We start from the raw sequence: 27,216 nt of genomic DNA, 5'->3' as shown, positions 1-27,216 counted from the left end.
TAACGGAAGGGGAGGCGACAGGAGTGCAAGGCAGGCGATGAAGGTCTACCAGCTACTCCAGCTGTTGGCAGCAGTTTCTTGGCAGTTTTTTTTTTTTTTCTAAAATAAGCTGCTCCCTTTAGTTTCATGATTTAGAGCAAACAGCAACACCATTGCTTTTGATGAAATTACTGCAGATTCGTAGTGGCATAACGGAAGCCAAGCTTGGCCTTAAGACAATTTATAAAGCAATGAATGAGTTCTGCTCTGTGGTTAATGATAATAAATAGGAGCACCATCTCTTCTATCCAGTACCTAGGCTCTGAAGTGCTTTGGTAGTGTCTACAAGCACAATATCAAGGCACATGCACATTTCCAAGAGGTTGTGAGTCCTCCAAGCTCTTTGCCACACACTGGCCATCCTCTCAGCACAGTCAAAAAAAAAAAAAAAACCTCAGTGCTATTTATGAATTTTCATGTTATTTATTTCTGATGAAACAGTTCATTTCATCAAATCAGTATATTTCGGAGGAACACCATTCTGCTGGCTATTTCTGACCAGCCATGCCTTTTATCTTCTTTCTTGCCACCTCTGGGAACTCAGCTGTGACGCAGTTTCTGTGGAAGTCAGCCCAGGACTTATCAGTTCTTGACAGATCCTGGATGGCTGACATGCCTTCTACCTATGGCTGAATGTGAGCTCAGAAATCTAGTGTTTACAGAAAGCAAGATCAGGTAAGGAGTAGAATGTATTTACTTCTTTGTTTTTAACAGTGTTAGCTCAACCTGCTGTCAAAGCAGTCTATTTTTTTTTAAAGAAGGCTCAGTTTCTGTATCAGCGTGGTTCTTTGTCTTTTGTTATTTTTCAGGCAATTGCCTAGAAGATCAAAATATCAAAGACATGGCATCACGAGATATATTTGCATGCAAAGTCAGGAACTGGAATTACATAACTTATCATCCTCATATCACATAGCAGTACAAAAATCCCTGCGTCTGTGGGATTATGGGCCATGCTAAAGTCATCTCTCTTCAAGGATCCTGAAAGCTAAGATACTCATCAAGAGCTGTTTGCTCTCATGTGCTGAGTTCATTTTTTCAGTCTAGTCATCTCAGGATAGCTGCTTTTTAAAATGGACTTTCAAAGTATTAATAACAGCGCAGATACTAGGCTCAAGGAATAGGATTCTCAGGAGTAACTATCAATGAACACACTGTGTTGACTTAGGCGTGCTAAAGACCAGCTCCCATAAATGCATTAGGTAATAGTTCATTAAATGACAGATGAACAACTAAAAGGTACAAGTTCCTGGAATAACTGGCAAGAGGTACAGTGCTGGCAACAATATCAGGATTCTCCTTCTAGAGCTGTGGAGAAGAAAAGGAGATACTATACATCACAGTAAATGTTTAAGTGGATTTCCTCCCACTGATTTTTTTTTTTAATCTTGGTGTTTTATATTCTCCCACTCCACTTTTTGCTATTTCATTTTAAAATGCTGCCCACATGCAATAAAATTCTAATAAATGAAGCACTGCAGGCTAAAGTATTCGTCCTGAAGGGAGAGTCATGAAACCTGAAAATAAAACAGAAAACTGCATGACATTCCCCATTCAAAAAAAAGTCAGATGACTAAGTTAGAAATACTTGTATTCCATGTGTATTGCCTAATATAACATAATGATTTCACGTGTATTGCCCACGCACAGTACTTTTCAGAGCCCTTTAGGGATAGAAATATTGTAATTTGCACTTAATAAATGGAGAAACTGAACTACAGAGAACCGAAGTGCCCAGCCCACAACCTTCCACATATTGACCACAAGGCTTTCCAGTTATCATAGACCTCTTAGCAAACATGAAGATCACTGCAGTTACCAGGGATATCATTTATTCAGGCTACCATATTGTTTTGCAAAAATAAACTATTGCTGCAAAGTGTTACTGGTGCAGAATTCCTTCATCTTAGAGGCAGAATGTACTTAGCAGTTATGGTAAGCCATGATTCATACCCTTTGGACTTCAGTCTTACTTTGTGTGGCATAAGAATAAAGCTAAATGCAATTTGGAGAGCTATGCCAATAAAATATTAAAGCCAGTAGCTGTCATAAAGCTCATTGCTGAGCTTTCCAGCTATACTGAGAGGGAAGAAAGAAGTGAAGTACATTAAGTGAACGGCTATACTTCCTGGCCTGATGAAGATAACAGATGTTTATGTGGCTGAGAACCACATGAGAGACACCACAAACTCTGTGGAGCTTCAGGGGCAGGGAGGTTTAGGAATGGTTCAAAACCAAGGGCAGTGACTCCTTGGTGTCCCCCTGCTCTGCTGCAAGCATAGTGCAGACATATTGCTAGACCCCACAGGCTGCAGAGGCTGTCCATGTGGCGAAGTCAAGGTGCTGGCATAGTGCAGACATATTGCTAGACCCCACAGGCTGCAGAGGCTGTCCATGTGGCGAAGTCAAGGTGCTGGCATAGTGCAGACATATTGCTAGACCCCACAGGCTGCAGAGGCTGTCCATGTGGCGAAGTCAAGGTGCTGATCCCAAACAGCCCTGCTGGAACCCGCACTGGCTTCCTGCTGGTCTGCTGGCATGATTGGCTCTTGGAGGAACCAGTGTTTGCCCCAGCAGGGCTGGCTCTTGCTGGGCTATCTCCTGACGTGTTGAAATGTCGCTCAGATGGGCTTCCATGGCCAATCCATTCAGACACAGCAGACACAACCCAGCCTCAGCAGTCTGATCCCCTCACACAATCCCATGATAGGTAAGATTATTCAGCAACCCTCACGCTATACCTTGCCTCCTCAGCAGTCACTCAACACACCTTGCTTGAAACTGCCTGCCTCCACAGGGAGCAGGCTCTGAGAATTTTCTCTGGGCTAGTTCTCTGAATCCATGCGTTGCTGGGTCAGATGAGGGCTGGGACTAGCTTAAGGATGAGGACATGGAGGTAGTGTTGAGGGTAGGGTGGAGAATGTATGCATTCATCCTTGGTAACAGCCAGCCTGCACTTGCAATTCTCTCTGACTCTGAAATTCTTCCCTAAAACTATGTGGGTACTGGCAACTACTGCCTCCTTCCTCACAAAGCACCCTCCATCCCTGCCACCCGTTTGTCATTTCAGAGTTCATCCATCAAGTCGATATCCTGCTTGCTGACTGTTTGCATCATCCTCTTCCTCATCATTCCACTGCCTGTCTTCTGCTGCAAAATCCCCTGACCAGCCCAATCTTACTGAAATGTGCTCCACAAACTACAGCTAACGTGGAACTTTTTGAATCACGGAGTACATATGGATATCTATGTAGTTGGGGGGTTTATCCTTATAGTTTGGTGATTTTTGCGGGTTTTTCCCCCCAAAATGGCATTTACGTTAAAACAACCGCTGAGAATAAAGATGTTGTTTTCTACAGTAAAATATTTCAAGTATTTCTGAAGAGTCTAGTCTATGTTTCACACAGATATTTATGTAATTGCATAGAGTAGCTGAAGTTGGATATGCATCCCTCTTGTCCTTTGTTTGCATTCGTGCCATGAAGGATTTCACTTTCTGGGGGGCAGTGTTATTGGACTGGTTAATGGCAGCAATGTCATGTAGTAATATCTTATCTCTGAGTATTTAAACTATAAGCACCCTTTAAGTACCTGCACAACATTCTTCCCTCTTTTACATTAATTCTTATGGGTAAATCTGCTTCGGGCTCCAACAAACCACTGATCTCCAGACCTGTCATAAACAAGCCCCTGCAAACCGGGGGGTATGGCAGTATCATGTCACATGTAACTGAGTGTCAGGGAGCAAGCGCGTGGCTTTGAGCCCAGGCCTGCCAGGCCTCATGCAATGAGCATCTTTCCTCCACACTATTTGCTGTCTCCTCGCTTTTTGTGTTGGCCGAGGCTTCAGGTTCACATGTGGTACCCAGTGTGGGGTTGCACAGCAGCACATGAGCACCCAGGGTGCACTGTGGTGGGTGAACATGCCCCGTCGCAAGGCCCTGCTCCCGGGGCCACCCGCCTGGCCTGGCCTCATGCTTGCAGCCAGGTGCCCTCCCGCCCTGTGACTTTGGCATGTGGGCAGGGAAGAGGGCTGGGAAGTGGGAAACTCTGGTGGGAGGCCGAGGGCGCTAGGTCTGACACAGCCCTCGGGCAGGTGCTGGGGTCTGTGATGGCCCTTAGGAAGTCAAGCGAAGACGTAGGATTTGCGGTGCGGTGCAGAGCTGCTCCGGGGACTGCCCACAGCGGCAGGCCGCGGCGTGGGGCACGGCCAGCGCCGCGTCCCGCCACCTCCGCGCGCGGGGCCGCCCGCGGGAGCGCGTCCCGCCCCGGCGCCGCTCTGCGGCCGCGGCTCGCGGGGCACCGCCGCCGCAGTGGGACACGCGGGGACACGCAGGGCCCCGCCGCGCCCCGGCGAGGCGAGGCAGGCGGGCAGCTCGGCGGCGCCGCGGACTACAAGCCCCAGGGCGGCCCGCGCCCGCGGGCGGCAGCTCGTGGCGGCGGCGGGGCGGAAACCCGCCTCCCCGCGCCGCCAGCCGCCGCAGCGCAGCGCAGCGCAGCGCAGCCCGCGCGGGGGGAGCCGCGCTCGCCCGCCCTCCTTCTCGCCCGCCCTCCCGCGCTGCCCAGTAACAGCCGCCGCCGCCGCCCTCGTTAGCGCCGCGCTCCTGCCCAGCCAGCCCCGGCCAGCAGCGTGTTCCCATGCGCGCCGGCGGCTCCTTAGCCCACAGGCTCCCGTGCGCTGCTAGCGGGGCAGGTCGCTTTAGCCATGGGGAATGGGATGAACAAGGTAACGCTGCCGCCGCCGCTGCGCTTCCCGGGCGGGGGTGCATGTGGTGCGCGGGCGAGGCCGAGCCCCGCCGCGGATCGCGGTGCCTCCCCGCCGCGGCTCCCCCTCCTTTGTTCGCGGCTCACCAGCCCTCGGCGTCGGCGCAGGAAGCGGCAGATGCTGAAGTTGCCCCTAGGCGAAAGAAAGAAAGAAAAAGAGGGTTTTTCTCCTTAACTCTGAGGTTTCTGTCCCCCGCCCCGAGGCGAGGAAGGGGAAGGGAAGGCAAGCAGGGCGCACGTCTCCCTGGGGGCGCGCTTCCTTCCTTCCTTCCTTCCTCCCTCCCTCCTTCCTTTCCTCGCCGGTGCCGGGCTCTGCCCTCGCCTGCGGCTCGCCGGGCTCCCCCGGGCGGGGGCTGCCCCAACGGCCGCCCGGCGGGGGTTAATGGCGGCGGGGCCCAGCCCGGCGCCCTCCTCGCGCCCCTCCGCAGCGCGCCCGGCCTCGGTGTCCGCGGCTGCTCTTGGGGTCACCGGCAGCCCGGGGTGCCCGCGAGCGGGGCTTGGCGGGGAGCCCTGCGGCCTGGGCAAGGCCCCGCGCGAGCAGTGGCTGTCGCCTCCGGCCGGGGTTGGCGTCGGGCGCACTCCCCTCCTTCCCTGTGGAGATAGGGAAGTGTGTGGCCCCGGAGATAGCGGTGGGGAAGGAAAACGGGTCTGCGCTGAGGCTTGTTGTAGGCGCTCTCCGCCCTGGCATGTCACGGTGCTTATCAAGGGAAAGCTGATTTATCTCAGCATCTCCCGTTGTGTTTTAGCCCCAGGTTTGAAAGCATGGTGCTAGCTAGTTAGCCTTTTATATAGCTTACTGTGAAGAACAGGAGTTGAGTTTTTTTGATCTCCATGTGAGGAAGAACTTCTTTCCTGTGAGAGTAACAGAGCCCTGGAACAGGCTGCTCACAGAGGTTGTGGAGTCTCCTTCTCTGGAGATCTTCCAAACCCGCCTGGATGCCACCCTGTGCCACGTGCTCTAGGTGTCCCTGCTGGAGCAGGGGGGTTGGGCTAGATGATCTCTACAGGTCCCTTCCAACCTCAACCATTCTGTGACTTTCTGATTCTGTGAGTCATCTCCTGTGTCTCAACATCTCACTTTGAGTACTTTGGGGGCAGCTCTACTATGAGTGCGGCATCCTGCAAGGAACAGAGGAGCTAGAGCTGCTTGCTCACAAGCTCACTAAATGTAGCAGCCATGTTCCTTGGAAGTCGGTCTGGTGAACATCCCGAGGACAGAGTGAGCTGTCGAAGAAGTAAAGTGTCTTCATCCAGTGCACAGATGCATTGACATAGAAACTTTAGGTGGAGGAGAGGTCTGGTTGGTTAATTTAACTTGAGTTAGTGGGTGGCAGTAGAACTTCTCTTGATCCTTCTTTCCATCTTTTCTCTGAAAGACTGAGGTCAGTATCATGACATGTCATCACCCCTGGAGACACTTCTTCCAGGAGTGGCTGCTAAGGAAGAAACAGCTGGAGAGGCTTTTGGATATTTGTAGTTTTCTTTGTTTTGGAAAGTTAAAAGTCCTCCTGTCCTTCTTAATATGCCCTGAGAAGGAATGCTAAAGTTGCAATCAAAATTCCCAAGTCTTTGAAGCTTAGTGCTCTATCTCTGCAGCACATCTTCCTGTCATACCATGTGAGCAGAAATTGGTGATCTGTGACTTCGAGGTTGGTCAATTTAATTCTGTTATGTCTTGCCCTGACATGTACCAGCTGGGGCTTTCTGGACAAGCATAGCACTAGCTACCTGGATTTTTTTTTCACCTGCCTTCTTACTGCTTTCATCAAGGCACCGAAATGTTCTGCAATTCTGGAAGAGTTGGTTCCTCTAAGCAGGCTATGACAACATTGGGTACTGGCCATCAGGGTTTATTTTTCTTAGGAGTCCTGAGTGTAGGTCCTGTATTTGCCCCCTCCAGAAGGTGCCCGTGGATCAGCTGCTCCTTTTGATCCTATGAGTCAGCGATAACCAGAGGGGCCAAGGGAGACGTGGTGTTGTGAACAATGCTGCTGGGAGGTAGTTCCTTGACCCGGTGTAGTCTTACCAGTACAAATTACCTTAGTTACCAAATGCGGCGCTTTTTTTTTTTGTTGTGGAGCTATGTGCAGATTATAGGAGAAAATAAACAGCTTAACCAGTGGTGGATTATTTCACTTAAGAGAATCTCTTTGTGCTAAAGCTAGGGGAAGAGGATTAGTTGTGACCTGTGATGCGTACGGGAAGGAAAAGCTCCGGAGATTGCTACAGCTGCTGTTGTTGCTCTCGGATGCGGGGCCTTTCTCAGTGGCACGGTCCCCTCCTACTTTTCTGCAACGTGATGTTGATGCATTTCATAGCAAGCGTTAATTGCACTGGACTTTTTATGCGGCCATTTAGGGCTGGAGACCTGGCATGCTCTGTAAGGGAGATTTTATTTTGTTCTTAATTTTCTTATTTGTAAAATTAGCTGTGTTTGTTGTTTGTTTTTGTTTTTTTTTCCTAAAGCCCATCCAGACCTCTTGATTTTTTTTCACCAAATTAAACTGAAGTTCATAATACTGTCCTCATTCTACTCAAAAAAAGGGAAATTGGTTAGTGAACATGCTTTGACTTCAAACTTACTGCTTAACTACAGCTAATTTTCAGTATCTTACATATTTACCTTTTCTAAATCTTTACAGAATGAATAATAGGATATGACTGTTAGGAAATTGTTCTGGTGGCCGGATTTGTCTTCATATTTAATGTCTAACTTGCATTCGGAGTTCAAGTTGGAATCTGTTTTCTTTAAGCTGAGGGCTAGAAGCTGAGATGATGCTAGAGATTGTGGTACTTAGATTTGCTTCTCTGTGAGCAAGATATGCTTAGAGAAGTGTTTTCCCTGGAATTTAGTCGTTGCTTGTCTTGATACGTTTAAATGCCAATTATTCATACAGATCCTTCTTGAAGGGGTGAGTTGAGTGTTATCGTTACAAAAATGGCAGATAAGGCAAGAGGCTGATTCATAAGAAATGTAAATCAGTGTGGATAGATACAGCCAGTGCAAATAGTTCCGTGGAAGTCAGCAGAGCCGTGCTGATCCATATGAGCAGCGAGTCCATCCCACTGATCTATGTGAATCCCCTGTGCCGGCGCGTAAAGCGGGCTCAGCCGCTCCTGCAAGTTCTTGCCATCTCCACAGAAAACCCAGTCAGCTGCAGTGAACTTGTCCAGGGCACCAGTTGATGCTACTGTCACTAGAAGTGACACTGGGCAAGGAGTTTGCTGCTTTATACTAACTGTGTATTAAAAGACGGCGACAAAGGTAGCCGTTCAAGCGCTTTCAAGAGAAGCGAGTCTTCCAAGAGGAGTGACAAGGAGTGTTAGCTGTCCACTGCAGGGCTCTGCCTTTGTACGCGGTGTCCTCCTGCCGTTCTCACGGAAGAGATGAGAACGAAGACAGGCGTTGCTGTCCTTGTTGCTTGGTTGTGCAGTCTCATGCATCTGTTATTTAGTCCGTGGTCATTCTCTCAATGTTTCGGATGATATAAGGAGGCTACTGTTTTTATTCATAAAGCAGTGGTTGAAAAGTTCACAAAAACAACCACCTTATTTTTTCTCTTCAGCTTCCCACCCCTTCTCTCTCACACGCCCCTAGAAGCCATCAGCCTTCATTTCTTTCTGTAGCTTCGAGTTGCAGTTACTGATGGCAGTGTGAGATGACACAGCTGAAAGTTCCCAGCCATAGTCTAGATCCGAAGTATTAGTCAGCACTGTATGAAGATTCACTTCTTTCCAGGTAGCTTTCACCCATAGTAATGTTTCTTGCTTCTAGAATGACTAGGACAACAGGGGTGACATCTGTCCGTGGTTGCATGGTGTCCTCATTTTCTATCTAGAATACAGTGTGGCTTCATAATGCACAAACTTTTCCTTCAACAACAGTTGACAAATCCTTCCTTTTAAAGCCCCTTTTTCCCCTAGTGTGCCTTGGCATCCCTTTAATATATAATGTCTAACCTCAATGACTGTGCCTGGAATTTAAGCTTTCATCCTCTCTTGAGAGCATATACTTGATGTGGAAATAATGTCTTGGAGTCTAAAATGCTGTCGTCTGCAGTAGGCTGTTGTGTTGAGATTCATGCTACAGATAGGAAATACCAGGCTGGTCTTTAAAAATATCAGAAAGGATTTTATTTTTTCTTTTTGATCTTTAAAGCTTGAGGGAGCTGGTTGGGGTGAGCCTTTGAGCTTGGTGGTGAAATTGTTTGCTAGCTAGACTTGTTTTTGCTTTGGAGCAAATGCTGTTTGGAGGCGTTGGCCCTTAACAGTGGCTCTTGGGGACTGTGCTCTTCAGAGCAGCCTCTGGCTGCCGGTTCCTCCCCTGGGCCAGTGGCCTCCAGGCAGAGCTGCAAGCGATAAATGGGCCCATAAAGCTGTGACCCTTGCCCGTGCGGAGAGGAACAGGAAGTTGCCAGGATGCTTTTCCCTGTTTGATGCCCCATCTTTGGGAATTATCCTGCTCCTTTTTTTCTCTTTATACTTTTATAGGCAAGTTGAATTTTTACAAATGAAAAATGAAGGGCAAGCAAAAGGAGGGAAAATAGGGAAGAATGGTCTTATCTGTACAAAACCTACTGACCCCTGTTTGTACAGAATTAAAGAAGCTTTTTTTCTCTTTTTCTTTTTTTTTCTGTAGTTTATATTGTCTTCCATCCCTTAATTATTTGGGTTTTCTGAATTTCCCTCCAAGACTGAGTTGGTGAAACCAAGAAAAATATGCCTGAATACTCTCTGGCTTTGTAATAAGTTCAGGGCATAGCAGGAGCCACGGAGAAGTCGCCTTCTCATAACGTTTGCAGAATTGAACCCCGTGGCCAGAGCCGATGTGACACGCCACGTGGGGATGGATCCTCTAGCAAAGCCGAGGAGGAGGAAGATTTGTGCATCCCACAGCTACAGGGGCTGTGCGAGTTTTTGCAGCTTCTCTATTTTCTGTAAGGCTAAGTGAGGTGATGGTGAAGGCCGAGTTGCTATTAGGTGCAATCTGTAGCATTCAGGGGGTGTGAAGCTCTTTTGCAGGCCCTTCTGCTGGTTGCTGGCCAGAGCGTTGCGAGCTGGGCTGCCTTTCAGCAGCAGGTTGGCGCGAGGCCGGTGCTTGGCCGATAATCCCTGATGAAAAGTCCTCGATGACTTTTGGAATTCCTAGGCTGCCGGAGGGAGCGAAGTGGGTGGAGACCTCCCTTTAAATAGCTGCACTCGAGAGGTTGTTGCTGCAGTCGCGATGACACGAGGGTGTTGCCAAGGCCTGAGGAAGCTGCTGCTGGCAGCTCTGCCTGGCAGTGTGTTCTGCACGTGCCAGAGGCAGGCGGATCCTGCGCTCTCACTGCCGCTGCTCGGCCCTTCAAAGGATGTGGGTGTGGGCCAGGCATTTCCAGGTGGCAGAGAGCAGCTATTTTTCTTTCCAGAAAATGTTTTTTTTCATTATTTTTTTTTTCATTTTCTTTCTGAATGCGTCCTGGGTGCTGCTTCCAAGCTGGGAGGGTTATGAAAGCGTGGGAGGGGTAGCGTCGCAGTGTTTAGCCATCTGCACCTGCACACGTGTCCTCGGGCTGCCCAGGGCTGCTCCTCGGGCTGACCTTGAAACCCGCGAGTTGAAGAAAGTCACGTAACTGAGCGCGGTGTCGGCTTCTAGGAGTCGCTGCGAGCGGGGAGCTCTGTGAGAGGAAAATGCAACTCACGGACTTTCATCGTTTTCACTCTGTGACTGCACAAGTAGCTGCTTGCAGTGATTTCCTCCGCTCAGGAGCACCTCGGTGCTGCGGCCCTGGCTTGCGCGGCCTCGCGCCTCAAGCGCTCGCTGGATTTCATGTTTTGCAGGGCTCTGTCCAGCTTGCTTAGCGGCTTTAGGCAAATCACTTGCCTTTGCTGCTTGAAGTTTCACCACTGGTCGAATACGGGTAACTCTTATCCTACAGCAGGGGGGAAGGGCAGGTTGCGAGGCCCACTTTGCACTTGCAAAATGCTCTCGAGAGAGACCGCTGCACGGGAGTCTGACATGATTAACAGCGAGTTCTCAAGGAAAGTGCTCAGAGTGCAGCATACCCAGAGTAATGCAGTTTGAGGAGGCTGCAAAGATGCACAAAATGTTGTCAGCACTTTTTAAATGGCATTTGACAGTAGTCTGCTGCTAAAGTAGTATGCTCCATCCTGTATGCAAATTGAACTTTGTCAAATTTTGTTACCACAAGATATCTATATTTGATACTATATTTCTTTCTCACAGATTCTGCCTGGCTTGTTCATTGGCAACTTTAAAGGTAAGCTTAGTTTTATCATTCTCTCTAGGGTTACTTATCAGGGGTCTTAAAGTATTGTTTCCCAGGCCTACAGAACTCTCTAACATCTGTGCAGCTGCTTTAACCCTGTTCTGCTTCGTTTCTGGTACCATTTAAAGAAGAACTTGCTTGCTCTCTCATCCGTGCGCTGCGCTGCAAGTGCTTTAAGAGCAGGAAAGTGAGCACCATCTCCTTGGAGCGGGCTTTGGCTAGCCTTCCCCGACACTGGCCTTGCTTGCATGAGCCCTGTGTGTAGCAGCCAAGCATGGGAGCCAGGCAGATTCTTCCTAAGGCTTCTTGCAAGCCCTCCTTATAAGTAAAGGCTTAGCATGCTCCCTGCTCATCGCTTTCATTACTCTGGTTATTTATAACAACTGCCAAGGAGTTCTGTTATCACTACTTGTGAGATTGGTAGGTCTGCAGGTTGCTTTCTGACCACTGCTGCTCACGCTATCCGTGCTGCAGATCAGAGACTCTCATCTCTGTTTTCTCTGTTTTTCTTTTTTTTTTTTTTCCTTCCCTTTTGCAGGAGGTTTACTTTTTTGTGTAAGGAATGATAGAACCATATTTAGAAAATGAAACAAACAGAAAAACTTTATAAAGACATCCACATGAATGACCTGCTCTCGAGGCACTGTTAGCAGCAGTTCCCATTACACCTACTCGGAAGGAAATGGCTTGTGCCTGCATATCTGTTCACCCAGTATTCACTCAGGTGCAGTGGTGAGGCAGGACTCTGAGGGGTGCCAAGGTCAGTTAGTGCAGACTCTCGGACTGGGCCTGTTTTTGCTTTGATTTATTTGTTTGCTTAAGTAAAGTGGGAGTGGGGAAGGGTGGGAGGAAGTGTGATGGGAGATGCCGTCAGGTTTCAGACGGCCTGGTGGAGTGGGCAGGACAGGCCCAGGGAACGTGGCTCTGAGTCCAGCGCTCTTGCTGTGGCAGCCCTGCCGGGGAGTCTGTGACGGCGCGCCCGAGGGGGGAAACTGGAGGGAAGGGGGGCTGGAGCGTCTGCCTGGTGCTGTGGAAGGGGAGCGGAGTGAGCGGGCACCTGTGGCAGCGCCCGTGCCGAGCCCTCCCGCCGGGGCCGGCTCTGCGTCGAGCCGTGCACGGTGGGGCAGCTCGTGTGTGCGCGCTCACGGACGGGGTGAGCAGGCAGTGCTCCCTGGAAGCCTGGCTGCAACAAAGCACAGGCTGAAATGCTTCAGCTGCCTCCTCGGAAGAAGAGAGGATGGGTCTAAGCGTCTGTGTTATGAAGTCTGCTCTTGCATTAATAAAAATAAATAAATAAATAAACCCCTCTTCATTTGTTTATTGCTCTGACCTTTGCTTGTATTGCATTTAATCATTATGTTCTACCATAGTGAGTATCTGTCATTATATCTCAAATTACCAGCTGTGTCTGGGGAGGAAGAGAGAAGATTGCTGTAACAGCTCTTTACTAGTATAAATGCAATTTCTTATAATTCTGGCTTTTTCTGTCACCCGCTTCCCTAAGAACAATTGCAATGAACTGCCTGTGCAGTGAAGTCATCCCATTTTGGAACAGACTGTTGGTTTATCACTACAGTCTTTCTGGAGGTATTTCATTACCATCTTCTTAGGGCATGTTCTGCTTTGTGGCACTCTTTCAAAAAGTGACTAATGAATTTTGAGCCTTCCATAAAGGGGATCATTGCTAAGAAATACACAGCAGCATTTGCAATTGGGCTTGGTTAGAAGATCCCAATTTGGGTAGCTGAAATGCCTAGCTACTTTTAAAGGCGTAAGTTTAGAAAATGAATTTCTGTAGTGCACCCTTGTTGAGCAGTTTGGCTACTCCTTTCTGTGGCAGCTAGCTCTAACTGAGCGGAGCTGCCTCCAGCCAGGGAGAGGAATAACAGCGAACCCCTGGCATTGCGCACCGCGCTGACCAGCCTCTGTGGAGAGAGCTGCCTCCGCGAGGGCGTCCAGGGGAATCTGCGATGCTCTGACCTGCCCTCTGCAGGATCGCCTCTCCTTCGCCCATGGACTGCGTGGGGAGCCCGGGCACGCAGGTTTTCCACAGCTAGGTTATTGCGGTGCCAATCTGCACTCCCCGTTGCGTGGGGAACCTCTGAGGAGGGTTGTTGTTATTTTTTCAGATCGGTGCCCTTCTCCTTCTAAATGAAAGCAGGATGTTAAAGGACTTTGAATGCTGCAGTCCTGGAGGGGCAAGGAGGAGACATTCAGCAGCTGATTGTAGCATTAATATTGAATTTTCAGTCATGTTTTTATTCTACATAAAGGACTTCTGAGTGTCTGTTCAGGCCTAGTTAATGCACAGATTACCTGTGGGAGAAGATGTGCAAATCTCTCTTCATTTAATTCATAGGTAAACTGAGGCACAAAGCCTGTTGCAGAACAGATTTGTTGTGAAGATGGGAGTTGTTTTGTGGGCTGATGCACAAGCTTTTAGACACATACAATGTGAGGGATTTTTGTAAACACCTTATAGGCTTTAGGATTTGAAAGCTACATGTAACCCTGTTTACGGAAAGCACAAAAATATGTGCTGAAATGCTGCTGAATTTACAAGACTTAAGTATGTCTTTACAGAACTCTTCTAAAAAAGGACAGATCTAGGCATGTGCTTAAATGTTTATTATAACATTGTGTATGATGCTACCCATCGCATTAAAACTGTGCTCTGTTCCTGAGGTGAGTGTGAGATTGCACAGCTAGAGGGCAGAAAAATTCAAGAAGAATTATTGCTGTCCATGTACAATACCAAGAGGGAGTTTAGTTTGAGAACCTAGAAGTTCTCTTAGGCTTTTGCAGCAAAAGGTCCTGAGAAGCAATTTCTTGGGAATTGGGGAAAGTTCCAGTTCAGGGTGATTTTTGGTTTCTTGCAGTTGTTCCTTTCAGATGAAATTAAATTGTGTAATCCCCTCAAAAGACTTTTTTTTCTTCTTCTTCTTTTATAGGATTGTGTGTGTCTGTGCATTCCTTCTGTACTGGAAACCTGATGTATCTTGAAAGGTGTTTGCGCTCATGATAAAAATAAGAGCTTTGCTCTCTAATAGGCTAATATGGCAGAGCACTCTTTTGCCTCTTTCTCTGAATCAATAGAAAAAAATACTATTTCTTTTGATAGAAGGTTTTGAATGAGTGGTTGTCTGAATCCAGAGAGAGAGTTTTGCAGTAGTCAGCACTAGAGACCCAAGAGTCTTTCTGTTCATTTACTGAAGAGCTTGTGTCCTTCTTTGCTTGTAGCTGCATTTGGAAGGTTCAGGTTTTTCCAATGGAATATTTGGGGGCTTTTTGATTTAACGGGGAAAGCCACAATATGAGGTTTAGTTCCCGCAAAGAGTCCAGTGGTGTTGTGAGTGAGCTGGAGAAACTCAGGAAAGTTTCTATTTGTCCTGTGACCGAGTATAAGAAGATAGTGTCCACCAAGTGATTCTGATCAAGTTTCCATTTAATTCCTGTTGTAAGGTTTGTTCTTTTAGTCTTTGTTCCCTTTTCTAAGGTTTTGTTTCAGGTCCTGAAAACAGAAGAGGATGAAGAGACCACTCCCTTTCCAGGTTCATCTTTTAAATAAAGACTTTTTAGGTACTCTTATTAAAAAGACAGCTCTCTCAGCTTTATCATTTCCTGAAAAGGTCCTCCTGAGAGGCTGGAACAAAATATTTATGAGAACATAATATGAAGAGATGTAGGCAGGGGGGCCACGGTTTCTGTTCATATGTGTGTGTGTGTCCATGTGTGCCCACGTGTGTGTCCCTGCACGTGGGGAACCACTGAACTCCGTGGTGGGACACAGCTCTCCAGCTGGGAAGCCATTCGTGGTGATAGCTTGAAGGGCTCTGCACCACTGAAGATGAGGTTGTCCTTTAAATGTCTCTCTAGTTGTCCCCAGAGCAGAAAATAAAGTCTAGAAGTCTAGAAGAGTAGAGATTCTATTTACAAATGCAGGGATGGTGAAATTGTCTGTAATCTTTATATAGAGAGAGGCTGAAACCTAATGCTGTTGTACTTCCTAGCCTAACTTGTTTTCTCAAAGCAACTTGTACCTTTTTAACATGTAGAGACTAAAATGTAATACAAGGAACCTAATGCTTATTAGCTTACTGTGTTATAAGAGTATTCCTGCTTTTTCCACTAACAACAAAATCAAAATTGTATATTTGGAGGAGGAAGAAGCAAGGATGCTCTTCGTTTGTGCTAGCTAGCTAATGGGAGAAAAGGTGACAAAAATGAGCAAGCTTATTTCATGTATACTTTGTAAATATTTTTCATTTTCTAAATTCAACTGCAGGTAAATGTTACAGATACATTACAGTAATAGGGGACTGTATTTTTTATTTCTTTTCCTGGCAGGATGGTTTGGTATTTTTCTGTTATCAGCAGAGGTATCTACTCATACCAAAGCTCATACCAAAATACCATACTCATACCTGTCACCTGCCTATTTCAAGAAGGGAGAAATCTTGTTTTTCACTTGCATCTTTAGAATTGGAAGGATAATTGAGGATGACTGTATGTAAATATGAGACTTCATCACTGTAATATTAGGGTCCTACAGTCACTAATGTGTCCTACAGTATCACAGAAATGCTGGTCTGGTAGTGTGTTTCAATCCCCTGTGAAGTGATTTGCATCCCCAGTCGCACGGGAAGACTCCAGAGCTACAGGGAAATGAGTTGAGATTCTACCGGTCCCATTTCAACGACTCTGCTTTTATGGTTAGGTGTCTAGCTCTCAACATAGAGATTAAAGCTAGCAGTAGTAGGATGAAATCTAAGTGAGAAAAGCTAAATACAAGCATGTGAGTGAAGGTGGAAGACTTCCCTTGTGTGAACTGCATGATTTCCTTTGAGGAGAGAATTTCCTGAAGGCAATACTGAAAGGCCCCATCGTCTGGGAAGTTTCTTACTGCATGAAGCAAAATATTAGGCAACCTACTGTCAAGAATAATCCCACATGTGAGGGACTATTGCAGATGCTCTACATGGACTCTAAATTTCTTTAAATTCTGAGATGAGGTATTTCATGCTGTCATCTTCAAATGAGAAACTGCATGTGGCCGTACAGCATTAAACTACAATAAAGAATTCAGAATTGCTGTGTTAAGGGTGGCTCTTCTGGCTTTGGTGGTCTTCTGCATAGTGCCTTAAATCTTTTGTAAACTTATAGTACAAGACTGTGAATGGCAAGAAGCTTCATTTGCGCTGCTATTGAAATCTTTTTTTTTTTTTTTGGGGGGGGGGGGCGTTATCTGCAGTCACTTATGGTGGGGACCAAGGAGAACAAGAGGTCTTTTCCCCAGTTAAACTATTTAAGGTTTACATCCAGATAATACAGTGACAATTTCTTCTCAATATTCTGTGACTTGAGCTACTGTTTCCTAAATATATTAGAGCTTGCTTATCCTGGGATGTAGCCCTAGGACAGCCCTTCTCTGCCTGTGTCTGAAATCTCCCTATCTTATTGTACAGTTTTGATTTATTGAATTCATGTAGCCTTGAGCATCTTTAGTTAAGTGAAAAATTGAAATCTTTCAGTCCATTGGAGTTGTACAGTGTCCATTGGGGCCAAAGGCCTGGATAAAAGCAGTTAAATTGCATTTTAGCTTGTATCCCCTTTTAGAGCTGTTTGCTTTGTATGGCAAGCTGCTTTCCACCATCTCGTCCATGCCCTGGAGTCTGGTTGGAGTGGGTATGCGTGAAGACTGAGTTCCTGCTAGCAGGCTCTGAAATCTGCCCCTAGCCATTGGAAAACAGGGAGCACTGAGAGCATGTCTGGGATGTCTCCTGGAGCTTCCAAATCTTTGCCTGCCTGTGTTCCCTGAGAAATCAGGGTTTCCTCCACACTGTTAAATCTGCAGATTTTGTGGGTTAAAGGAACTCTCCTCACAAACATCAGCATTTCTGTTTTGAAATGCTCTCTCTAAAATTCTTAGAAAATTGAAATTGTTCTGTGAAGCTAGAATTTAATTCTCTTTCATATAGTATTTGTGTTAATTTTGAACAGAGGCACCTAATCATACAAGTTTGACCTTCATGTGAAATCCATGCAGTTTTGGCTCTTCGTTTTCTTAGCCCTGGACAAGCCTTTTAATTTGATTTGGTTTAAATTTTATTGCTTAATATTGTGCTCATGTGGATCTCATCTATGGGACAATGTAATTAAATATCCAGCTCTTCTTTTATGAGGTAAAAAAAAAAAAGGGGGGGGGGCATTGAAACTTTATAGTGGTGTGGAATAAGATAAAGCAAGAGGTACTGACCGAACTCTTGCATAAAGAACATACAGGTGATGCTATTGTTATTTTTGTACCTAGAGAGAGCCGGTTTGAAACCTTTGTGGTCAGTACCCTTTTTTTATGTGTGTGTGTGTGTGCAACCAGGCTAGTGTGAACAGATCATATGGGCTAGTTTGGAAGACAGGTGTTCACATCACAAAACCACCGCTGTAATTGCCTTGTTGGGTTGTGCCATTCTTAAGTGAAAAGGTCAAAAGTAAATAGGTACAAACTAGCTTTAACCGGTGTTAGTGGTCCTTGGAGGTCTTTTTCAGGTAATGGCCAAAGCTAATGGCTAAGGATGGGGAAAGTTGCTCAATGACTATAATCTATTTTACCTTCTTTCTCATAGTAACAAAACCATATTTTCACAATATCTAGCATAAAACTTTCAGTAGCCTCAGTTTGCTTTTCAGTTTTGAATGTCTGAAACCCTCTGGTTAAAGGTTTAGGAGTCACCTTTTTACAACTACACTTCTTTTCTGCAGCGTTTCTTTTTTGTGTATTTGATATCATTATTCTCCCAAATTCTCTGACTTCATGCTATGTGGCAGCTAAATGCACCCCTTTGCCTTCTAGTCCACGAGGAATAGGTATCCAACCCTGGTTCCTTGTTGACACAGTTCTTAATTCGAGTGATATGTTTGGCTTCATTCCTTAGACTTGGATATCACAAGCACAATCCCTCAAGTGGGAATATATCCCCTGAAAGGGGCTTTGTGGGTGCAGGGGAGGCAGGCTGCTTCTTGTACAGGTTTGAGTACTTGTTCAGATGGCCGTCACCTGCACACAGAAATACACGCAGACTTACATTTCACATGCAAAATACGTGAAACTTTTGACTTAAGAAAACATTCCTTAGATGCTTCAGCTGGTTCTTTATATAGCATATAATTTGCTTTGGAGTTAGAAATGTTTCTTGTCCCTTCCCCCTGTGACAGCGGTGTTGTAGAACAGCTGCATTAAAGGTTTTGCTTTACTTTATGAAGAAATGGAGCAATGTTAGTCATTTTTTTTTCAACATGCACAAGGGAAGGGGGAGTGGGCTATTTCTGGAGATTAAAAAATTCTCTTCCTTTTTCCCTTTATCACAGATGCCCGAGATGTAGAGCAATTGAGTAAGAATAACATTACGCACATTCTTTCAATCCATGACAGTGCCCGCCCTATGCTTGAGGTAAGAGAGATGGGGGACTCCATTGTAAACCCTTATTTTGCAGTTGACTGTTTCAGTCATCTTGATGTTATTTTCATATTCTGTACAATTGGTGTTTTGAAACTGATTTTCTTTTGGAAATGTTTGACAGCGTAGTTTTCGGATTCAGGCACAGATTTCATTCTCGCTGCTGTTACAACAACAAAGAAATCTGGCTGACAAAGAGACAATTGCAGTATCAATCAAAGTAACACAATAATGAAATTGTGTTATTAATTTAATAGTAAAGGTAAGTTTCTGTGTGCAATTCAAGCATCACATAAACAATAATCCTTCTCCCTCTTCCCGCCACCAGTCTTTCTTCATAGTAGGCTCCTTTGTGCATCTGTACAGTAGGTTGTTGGGCAAAATGTCTGCAACCCCTTTCCTTGTAAAATTGCATTACTGGGGCTCGGGGTGAGGGAGAATCAGTGCTCCCTAATATACTACACATAGTAGAGCACAGCATCCTCATGTCTCAAGCGCTTGAATATGAAGTATTATTCCGTGTGCACGGAAGGGAAACTGACCTGAAGAGTTGAAATGACTTGATGTGTTATGTCATTTTGAGCAATGAAAGAGCTGAGACCAGGCTGAAGATCTTCTGTGTATCACTGCTGTGCTGTCTTTGTCACTTCACCTTTGGAGGGGGGCAGCTATGTTGTACCTTGAAATCTTGCTCTTTTGACATATATTGGGAACTGCTTGTCCCCCTGAAAATTTTCTTCTTTCCCTGCATTTTGCTTTTCACCAAATATGGCAAAGTAGCAGGTAAAGCAGTTGCTGGCGCTGCTTCTCAGAACCTGCTGGGAATATCTGCTTTTCACTCTCTTCACGTGCAAAGTCTCCAGTGGATTCAATCCTTAAACTGCACAATTTCTACATGTCCCCAAGCAAATCGGTAGGTAGGCTGAACAAAAGGTCTCTCTAACGTGTCACAGTCAAAATCAAAAATCAAGTCAACAATGAATTCAAAGCTGACTTTGAACTTAGTAGTATGAAGCGGAGCTTAGGCTGTTGACTTTATTCCTCTGTCCACTTGGCCTGTGCCTGATGTTTGTTAGTTCTGAAACATGTTGAATTTCAAGACAGCTCTTACCTGAAGTATTACATGGTTGCGTTGCCTAAGGAGGGGTTGTAGTTTGGATGCCTTCTGCATGTGTTTCCTCTAGGGTGTTCTCGAAAATAAATAGAAGCTCGCTTTTTTATTATTATTATGATGATGATTCAAAAGGAAGGAAGACTAGTTATAACATTGTTCAGCTGCAGCCTTAGGTCAGAGTTTCTTTTGGTAGTGGTGGCAGTTTTGGCAGCCCACACACCACCCGGTCGCTTGTGGTGGTGCATCTGTTTGTGGGGTTGCATGAGCTGGTCTGGGTTAAATATAACTGAGTTGCTATTCCTTCCTCTAGCCACCCCGTGCAGAAAGCATAAAGGGTTGTACCTATCTGGATCCCACTCTGGTTCACCGTGCAGCCGCTTGGGAATTGCTGTTGCACTGGAACAGTAGTGGCTGGTGTGTGAGGATGGCGTTGCTCCGTTCACCGCTTCCTGCTAAAAGGCGCGTGTCTCCAGGTGTGCATGGGCCGTGCTCCTTTGTGTGCCAGGGGTATGGAAAAAAGAGTCTTAAAACTCCTCCCCGTTTGGCCAGGTGGACAGAGACTGCAAGTGCTGTTTGTTTGGAAGCTGAGCTGATCATTAGCAATTGCCTTATCATTCATACTGCAGTGTTTGCTTGTGACTTATTGCTTATGTTGAGGAACATGGACCTGGAAAGCATCCACTGTTTTGTGCTGCGTGAATCCCTTTGTTATTTACATTTTTGCCACACTGTTGTTTGGCTTGTTCACAGCCTGTGTATCCGCACTGCACTTGGGGTTGGTTCTCAAGCCCCTTGAAGTCACTCCTCTCCTCTGGACCTCAGACTGCAGCTTTCACCTAGATTTCTGTGGTGTAAACTGGGGGCTTACATTTGTGATCAGATACTCATTATTCTGACCTTTAATCATGGAACTGGTGTGACAGGAGACGTTTTGTTAGAAGTTTCTTTTTTTCTGTATGTGTGTGTGTGTGTACACAGACACTGATTACCTCTAAAAAGCTCAATATTCTCGAGTCACAATATATGCTTTTGTTATTTGATAACAATATTTTGTCTTAAATAATTCCTAGTTAGCCTACAGGAAATGCTGCAAATATAGAAAAAACAAAACCTTTGGTTAATGCAATAAGATATGAAAGATAAACATTTTTAGGTTCAGAATCTCAGCAGTTTAAGTAATAAATTGTTGAAGTGAACTGGAATATTTGACAGTCTGCGAAACAACGGAATATTGTCCTCCGAGGCAACAAAGTATCCACGTCTTTCTTGTTAGATTTTGAAATTTCTCTATTGATTTTGTTTTGATGCAATAATACTTCCAATGTATCGCTTCATTACATCTGATAATGTTGGGCGGAAAATGAGACTGACCCATCTGATTTTGTTGTCCGTATTGTGTAGGAGCAATACTCAAGAAATGAAAGCAAATTTCAGTATATGTGGTGAACACCAACTTGCTATAGACTGTAAAAAATAACTTCAATTTTAATCGCTTATGGTATTGCTCCGCTCTGCCTTTGTGATTCTATGTACTGTTTTGACCTGATTGTGTTTAAAATATTCACAGGACCTTTTAAAATGTTTTCTTTGCCCTGGGCTTTGTACACTGGAGTATTTGGAAGTATGTTGCTTTAGTTCCTCATATCTTACCAACTTAGGAGAAAAGGATTGAAGACTTCTGCAAAATAAACATTTGTTTTATTGTTATACTTGTTATATTGCCTATTTGTTATATTGCTCACAAGTATATGCGTGTAAAGGAAAAATAATTAGAAAAGAACGTGTTTTCCCTGGTGTTTGATTTCCAAGTTTCATCATAATGATCATTTACTGTGATTTATAGGTTGCCTCATAAGGAAGGTTTGGGCTTGGGAAGCTATTGCTAACTTTCAATCTGGATTTTAGACCTTTAGACATTGGCAGTCTTCATTGAGGACAGGGCATAGAATTGTTTTGTAAGACTTCAGATGATTTAGACTCGAAGAAATTTGGCAAAATCTGCACTAACTATCTTGCAAAATTGCCCCTTAGTTCTTTTTGTATAAATGGTTTCAGGGACACTTGTTCTTTAATAAAAGCAAGCTTGAAGTAACTTATATTCAGAAAGAATCCTAAGGTTGCCATTCCAATTAAGTACTCCTGTGCTATGCAATATCTTAACAACTTAGGTAAGCATCTTGTAGTTTAAAGATCCGTGTAGGTACCTCCATCCGAAAAGCTGTAGGAAACTGGTGGTGTGTCCATGAAAACGAAGGGCATGCAGTATGGGCCAAGGTTTATTTCAGATGCACAGAAGCCACCCTCCGAGTGAAGAGGTGTCTGAGAGCATCGTGACCGTTGTTGAGCAGGCACGGAGGAAACAGCCCTGGTGAATAAAGCCGGCTCCTCCAGAGCGCTTTGGACAGCAGCCCATGGAGCAGTTGCAGGTGTTTTATAAATCCGCACAAAAGCCATGTGTGGGGAAGAATAATTATGTGCCTTGCCACCTGCTTTCTAATCTATTTCAGCTAGTTCAGAGCTTAAAATCACTGTTGGTGCAGGGTAGATGGGAAAAGAGATATCTGAGGGTGTGCCTTAAATAATTATATAATTAACTGTCAGTGACTTGTTGGATCTCTGGGTAAAACTCTCTTTAAAACCAGAATGAACAGCTATAGGGATGGGAGGCCAAAAGGTAGGTCTGACTATAGTGGTATCCTCATGTTCTAACCAGGCCTGGGGAGTCAGCAGAGCCCGTCAGGTGCAGCCGGTCAGAACCCACAGACAACATGGAAATGCTTAACTAATGCTGAGCAGTTCTTCCCTCTGCCTACAGAAGACTTGAAGACTATTGCTTCAAAGAAAAACAGCTAGGCCAACTGGCACTTTTGCTTTGGTTGCCCCTGCAGTTATTCCTCTTGGGGATGCTTCACAAAAGCTGGGAAAAATCCTATAGAGACATTCCTGACAAGCCCAAGGTTCTCTACCTGGCAGAACTTTTCAACAAGTGTCAGTGGATACAAAATACAACAAACCCACCTTGTTGTGCAAAATAATACTGCAGCAGCATTTATGCATATTTACTCTGCTCCATTACATCTGAGTCTATGAAATTGTGTCGCTTGATCTGAGTGAAGGAGATAAAGACAAACCTGTTTACAAGGTGTGTGATTAAAGGTCCATTGAAGTTAAGGCTTGAAGTTAGGTGAAATGTGAACTTTCCTGGCACTTGCTTTATCTCTGGAGATGGTACTTGGAGATGGATATGAGCCCAACCTAATAGGATTTTGGTCTTTGTTGTGCAGCCACTTTAGCACGGGTGCATCCCTGTCCTGGTAGCATGTGCTGTGCTGCACAGCAGCGTGCAGCAGCTGAGCTTGCAGCATCCTTAATTCCCACTATCATCCCCTTGTGCCCTGCCCCTGACCTCTCTTGTTTTTAAGGTCATGTTTATGTGTATGAGGAGTTAACTCAAGTGAGGCCATATGATAGTGATCTCTGGCCTTTGTCTTCTGCAGTCAGAGCTTCTGCTCCTTGGTGTATCTGAGGCTGTTTAGCTGAGATGCCAGTTCTGGTGACTGTGGGTGTTGTAGATAACTGTCTGTCAGGAAGCAGACTGAAACTACCAGCTTCTTTTACACAGGCCTTCACGCATTTGTCAGGTGCTAGCACTTTTGTTGCTCTTGACCTGCAGGTTTAGCCTAATAAACACAGGAATTTTACCATGCTTCTGTGGCTATGGAGTCCTTTGACATTGATTTATTTGTAGTGTTTTCATAGTGAATTCTGCCACATCACAGGAAGCTCTGTATGCAGCACTCATCTCGGAGGCACCGTAAAAATCGCAGAGATTTGGGTCTCAAACCAGCAATCTTTTACCTGGGCCTTCCTGTGCTGTCACAAGAGTTCTCCCTTTTTCACTCTGTTTGCAACAAATTGCACTAGAAGTGGACTTCTGCATGTATTCTGCTCTATGCATGTGAAGTTTGTTTCTGTGCTTTCTGTTACTAAAGAATATTTGTTTTGTTTTATTTTTGGTGGTTTTTTCCTTTTCTTTTTTTTTGGTGGTGGCAGAGGCAGAGAAGAGCTCATTGCTAACTAAACTAAGCATCTTTCTTGTCTGTCTTGTTAGCTTGTGCAGCCAGAATAACCTAAATTAACAGTATCTTTGAAATTAAAAAAAAAAAAAACTAAGGCTAGATCATTTTTTAAATAAGTTGGATGCCAAATTCAATATTCCTTGCACAAAAACTCATTTCAGTCATGGCAGAAGTAGGTTTCAAATACTCAGTCTCTGAGAAACTGACCTCCCAGGAGAGGAAAGCACGTAGTTAATATATCTGTTGAATATTTTAGAATAATCTTTCATATTCCTCCAATAGAAAGTCACATTCATTAATAGGAAAGAATACAATCAACAAAAAGATGCTGCAATTGGAACAAAACCAGTAAGTGTGAGGAACAGAAGCTGTAGGAAAACATGTTGCATGAAGCCGTGTAACTTCTCTATTATCAGTTTTGTCTGCTGAATGTTGTGATATATCTGCTTTGTTAAGTGTTCAGGATGAGACAGTTACAGCTGGGGAAATCAATAGAGAAAATGTTGAATCAAGTCTGTGAATTAAAAGAAAAAAAATGCTGTTAGGTAAATCCAGACCTTTGGAGGAAACTGAAAATTTAAGCAGTTGAATATCTACCAAAAGCCATGAAATTTTTCCAACCTTGCAGACCTATTATAGATAATGCCTTCATATTACCTTCCATAAAGATCTGAGTTCTCTCTTTTTAAGCGTGGCTGGATATTGCAAATCTAACTTCAGTATTAGCTGACACAAGAGGCTTGCATGCAAAAGTGGGTAAAAGGGATAGAGGAACTGAACTGGCCGCTCTGTACAACGCAAGTAATCTTTTTCTCAGCACAGTTTTGGCATGGCCTTTTGACTCCCCCCTTTTTTGTTTTTTTCCTGACTACCTCTCTGCTGTTAACACATTAAAACATGATGAGATTTATTGTTGAAGAACTTTTACCAAAACACTAAAACTTTTCAGTCCTCTAATTCTCTCTGTCACCAGTTTGTGGCGATTCATTCTCTATCATGGCTGCACGGTCTGGATGGATTCCCTTTTTTTTATAGTCATAGTAGTGGGGTGGGGGGAGCCCTGTGCTCAAATAAAATAAAAAATTCCTGTTCTGCCTAGCTGATACAGCGAGAAGTGCTGAAGGCTTCCTTCACACAGAAACCAACCAAGAAGACATTTGCCTGGACTCAAAAGCATACTGCTGTTTCACAAGACATAGCTAAATGGGGAAATACTGGGAAACCAATCAGCCATGCTTTTTTTTTTTTTTCTTTTTTCTTTCTGAGTGTACTCTAATAGTGGACAGATGCTGCTCAGTAAGTGAGAACCTCCATACAGTCTCTTAAAACTATTTCTATGCAGGACAACATACATGAGCCTTGAGCTATAGGAGGACATTCATATAAACAACTTGCATCTTGATGACAAGATGAGAAAAGTCATCCCTTTTGGGATGTCTGGGCAGCGTATTCTCTTCAGAGGTTCTGCTAGCGTTTGTATATAGGCCAGATACTGATGGGACCGATTAAAGATCCAGATGGGTCAAAGATGCAAATACCACATCATAAAGTCAATACTGTCATATCAAGATAGGCTCTGCAAACTGTTAATTCGGGCAAAGCAGACTTGCATTACATTCTTGTGTCACTGGTATCGGACACTGACAATTTTCAGCCATTAAGCTACATTAAGAGGACACGTAAAAATGCCCTTTTTAATCAAAAACTTACTTTCTTATATGTTTCACTGCTTTTTCATAGTAAGGGTTTCCCCTCATGAGATGTTTCAAGAAGACCATGCTGAGCAAAACAGCTACCACTTTTATTTCAGGTATAGCAGTGCCAGTAGTAATGTCCTGTCTGGCATTGGCTCTGCTGGTGAAGCTGGGGGCTCTGACTAATTTTTCAGAAGTGACTTTGGTGGCCTGCTAAGAAGCCTCCAAGAGACTTCCACAAAGCAGCTCTTCAAGTGTGTCACAGTAGGCCTTCACTATGAGTTATTCTTGACAGAAGTTGCTGTGGTGATGCACTTGATCAGTTTGCTGCTTATTTTGCTCAGTTAGTGCTAGTTGTTTTGAGCTTTAGTGGCCGGGAGGAGAGCACAAGGACAATAAGCTTTCAGTGGCGAGTTGCATGTATGAGGGATTTTTAGACCAGCATAAGCCTGGCCTGGTGTTACTCACAGGTTGGCTACTGCATTGACCAGAACAGGACAAACCTTCTGACCCATCCTATGCATAGGAGATACTGTGGGGTATTAATTAGTCTGTAATGTGAGTGTATTGCAGAGGTGTGATGACTGGGTGCCAGTATTCCCTGAAGGAGAGAGGCAACTTGGATATATTAGTTTATTGTAATACTTAGAGCTCCTTTTTAGCATTAGTGACCAACTGCGATAGGTAGAGCACAAATGTCGGGTAAATTCACCCAGACATGCCTGGAGGGTTTGATACACTTGGATAGTCAAGGCAGATTAGTGAAGTCCTTCCTCTTAGTTCCAGTATGTAGCCCTGCGAATGCTCTTAGTGTGTCCTTAAGGAGAAAAAAAATCAGCTTTAATGTAAACTTATTAATGTTTTCTCACAGTTTCCATTCCCTAGGTGAGCCAAGTTAGAATTAGAATTCAAGATTAGAATTAATATTATCTGCAGCTCTTTTTTGTAAGGAAAAAAACCTTAATTTTTAAATAGTTCCTTCATGTTACAGTTTTAGAAAGGGGGATTTGGAGGAAAGATGGGGAGAAAGAGATATGGGGTTTTTTAGGGCACTATTTGTTTGCATTTAGCATTTTTCAGCCTTGATGACATGGACTTTTCAAAAGTGTCATTGAGACTACTTCTGAAGAATACCATGAACAAATAACATTTCTTATAAAAGATTTTGTATTATTTGAGATAACAGAAAATGCAAACTATTATTTTTATAACACAAAATATTAATTTTATTATTTCACGCTATTTTAATTTCGTGCATTTGTAATAATTTTTTTCAAAACCAAATCTGAGTATTGTTCACTAGAGTCAATTGGTGGTGGTGTTTTTTTTGCTGAAGCACAAATGTATTTTCTATGAGTCATTAATAAAATCAACACCAATGGTGATTGCTACAGAAAGTAACTGAAAGGACAAACAAACGGTTGAATGGTTTTCAGTTTAGCAAGTTCAGTTTGGTGCATTACTGGACAGAACCTTAGTAAACTCTTGTTGGTTTGGCTTGAGGAAGCTTTGTGCTGGTTGTTTCCCACTTTAGCTTTTTGCTGAAATGCCCCTAAGCAAAAATAAATCCTGCTGTCCTCATCTGTTATGTGACGACTCAAATTAACACATGGTTTTTGACTAACCTGAAAGAGCTTGCCAGGTGTTGGAGGTTTTCTATTTGCATCTGGGTTCACAAACTTAACTTTAGGGTTTTAGGTTTAAAAAAAAAATTCTTGGAAGTCTTTGGTGGTATCTTTACATATATTTAAATAGAGAGGTTTAATGCCAAAAATATAATCCCACTTTTTTAAAAGTATTTTT

General features: G+C 44.5%; 1 protein-coding gene across 3 annotated transcripts in view; it reads left to right on the top strand.

Moving 5' to 3' along the window:
- Positions 1 to 4,656: 4,656 nt before the first annotated feature.
- The window catches only part of DUSP22 (dual specificity phosphatase 22), a 39,334-nt gene continuing 16,774 nt past the window's right edge, over positions 4,657 to 27,216 (top strand). For 2 of the 3 annotated variants that reach the window (XM_088525659.1, XM_088525658.1), the window contains exons 1-3: positions 4,657 to 4,765; positions 11,030 to 11,063; positions 18,438 to 18,520. In XM_088525659.1, coding sequence (XP_088381785.1) covers positions 4,745 to 4,765; positions 11,030 to 11,063; positions 18,438 to 18,520 — 138 coding nt within the window. In that variant the 5' untranslated portion in view covers positions 4,657 to 4,744. Of the gene's footprint in view, positions 4,766 to 11,029; positions 11,064 to 18,437; positions 18,521 to 18,769; positions 18,789 to 27,216 lie in introns of those variants that run through there. The other variant, XM_088525660.1, reaches the window with a different exon arrangement.

This window comes from Tinamus guttatus, unplaced genomic scaffold (assembly GCF_059628265.1).
Source record: "Tinamus guttatus ecotype Peru unplaced genomic scaffold, ASM5962826v1 Tinamus_guttatus_pri_ptg000232l, whole genome shotgun sequence".
Classification (NCBI taxonomy): domain Eukaryota; kingdom Metazoa; phylum Chordata; class Aves; order Tinamiformes; family Tinamidae; genus Tinamus; species Tinamus guttatus.
This window is presented reverse-complemented; position numbering and strand designations above follow the sequence as displayed.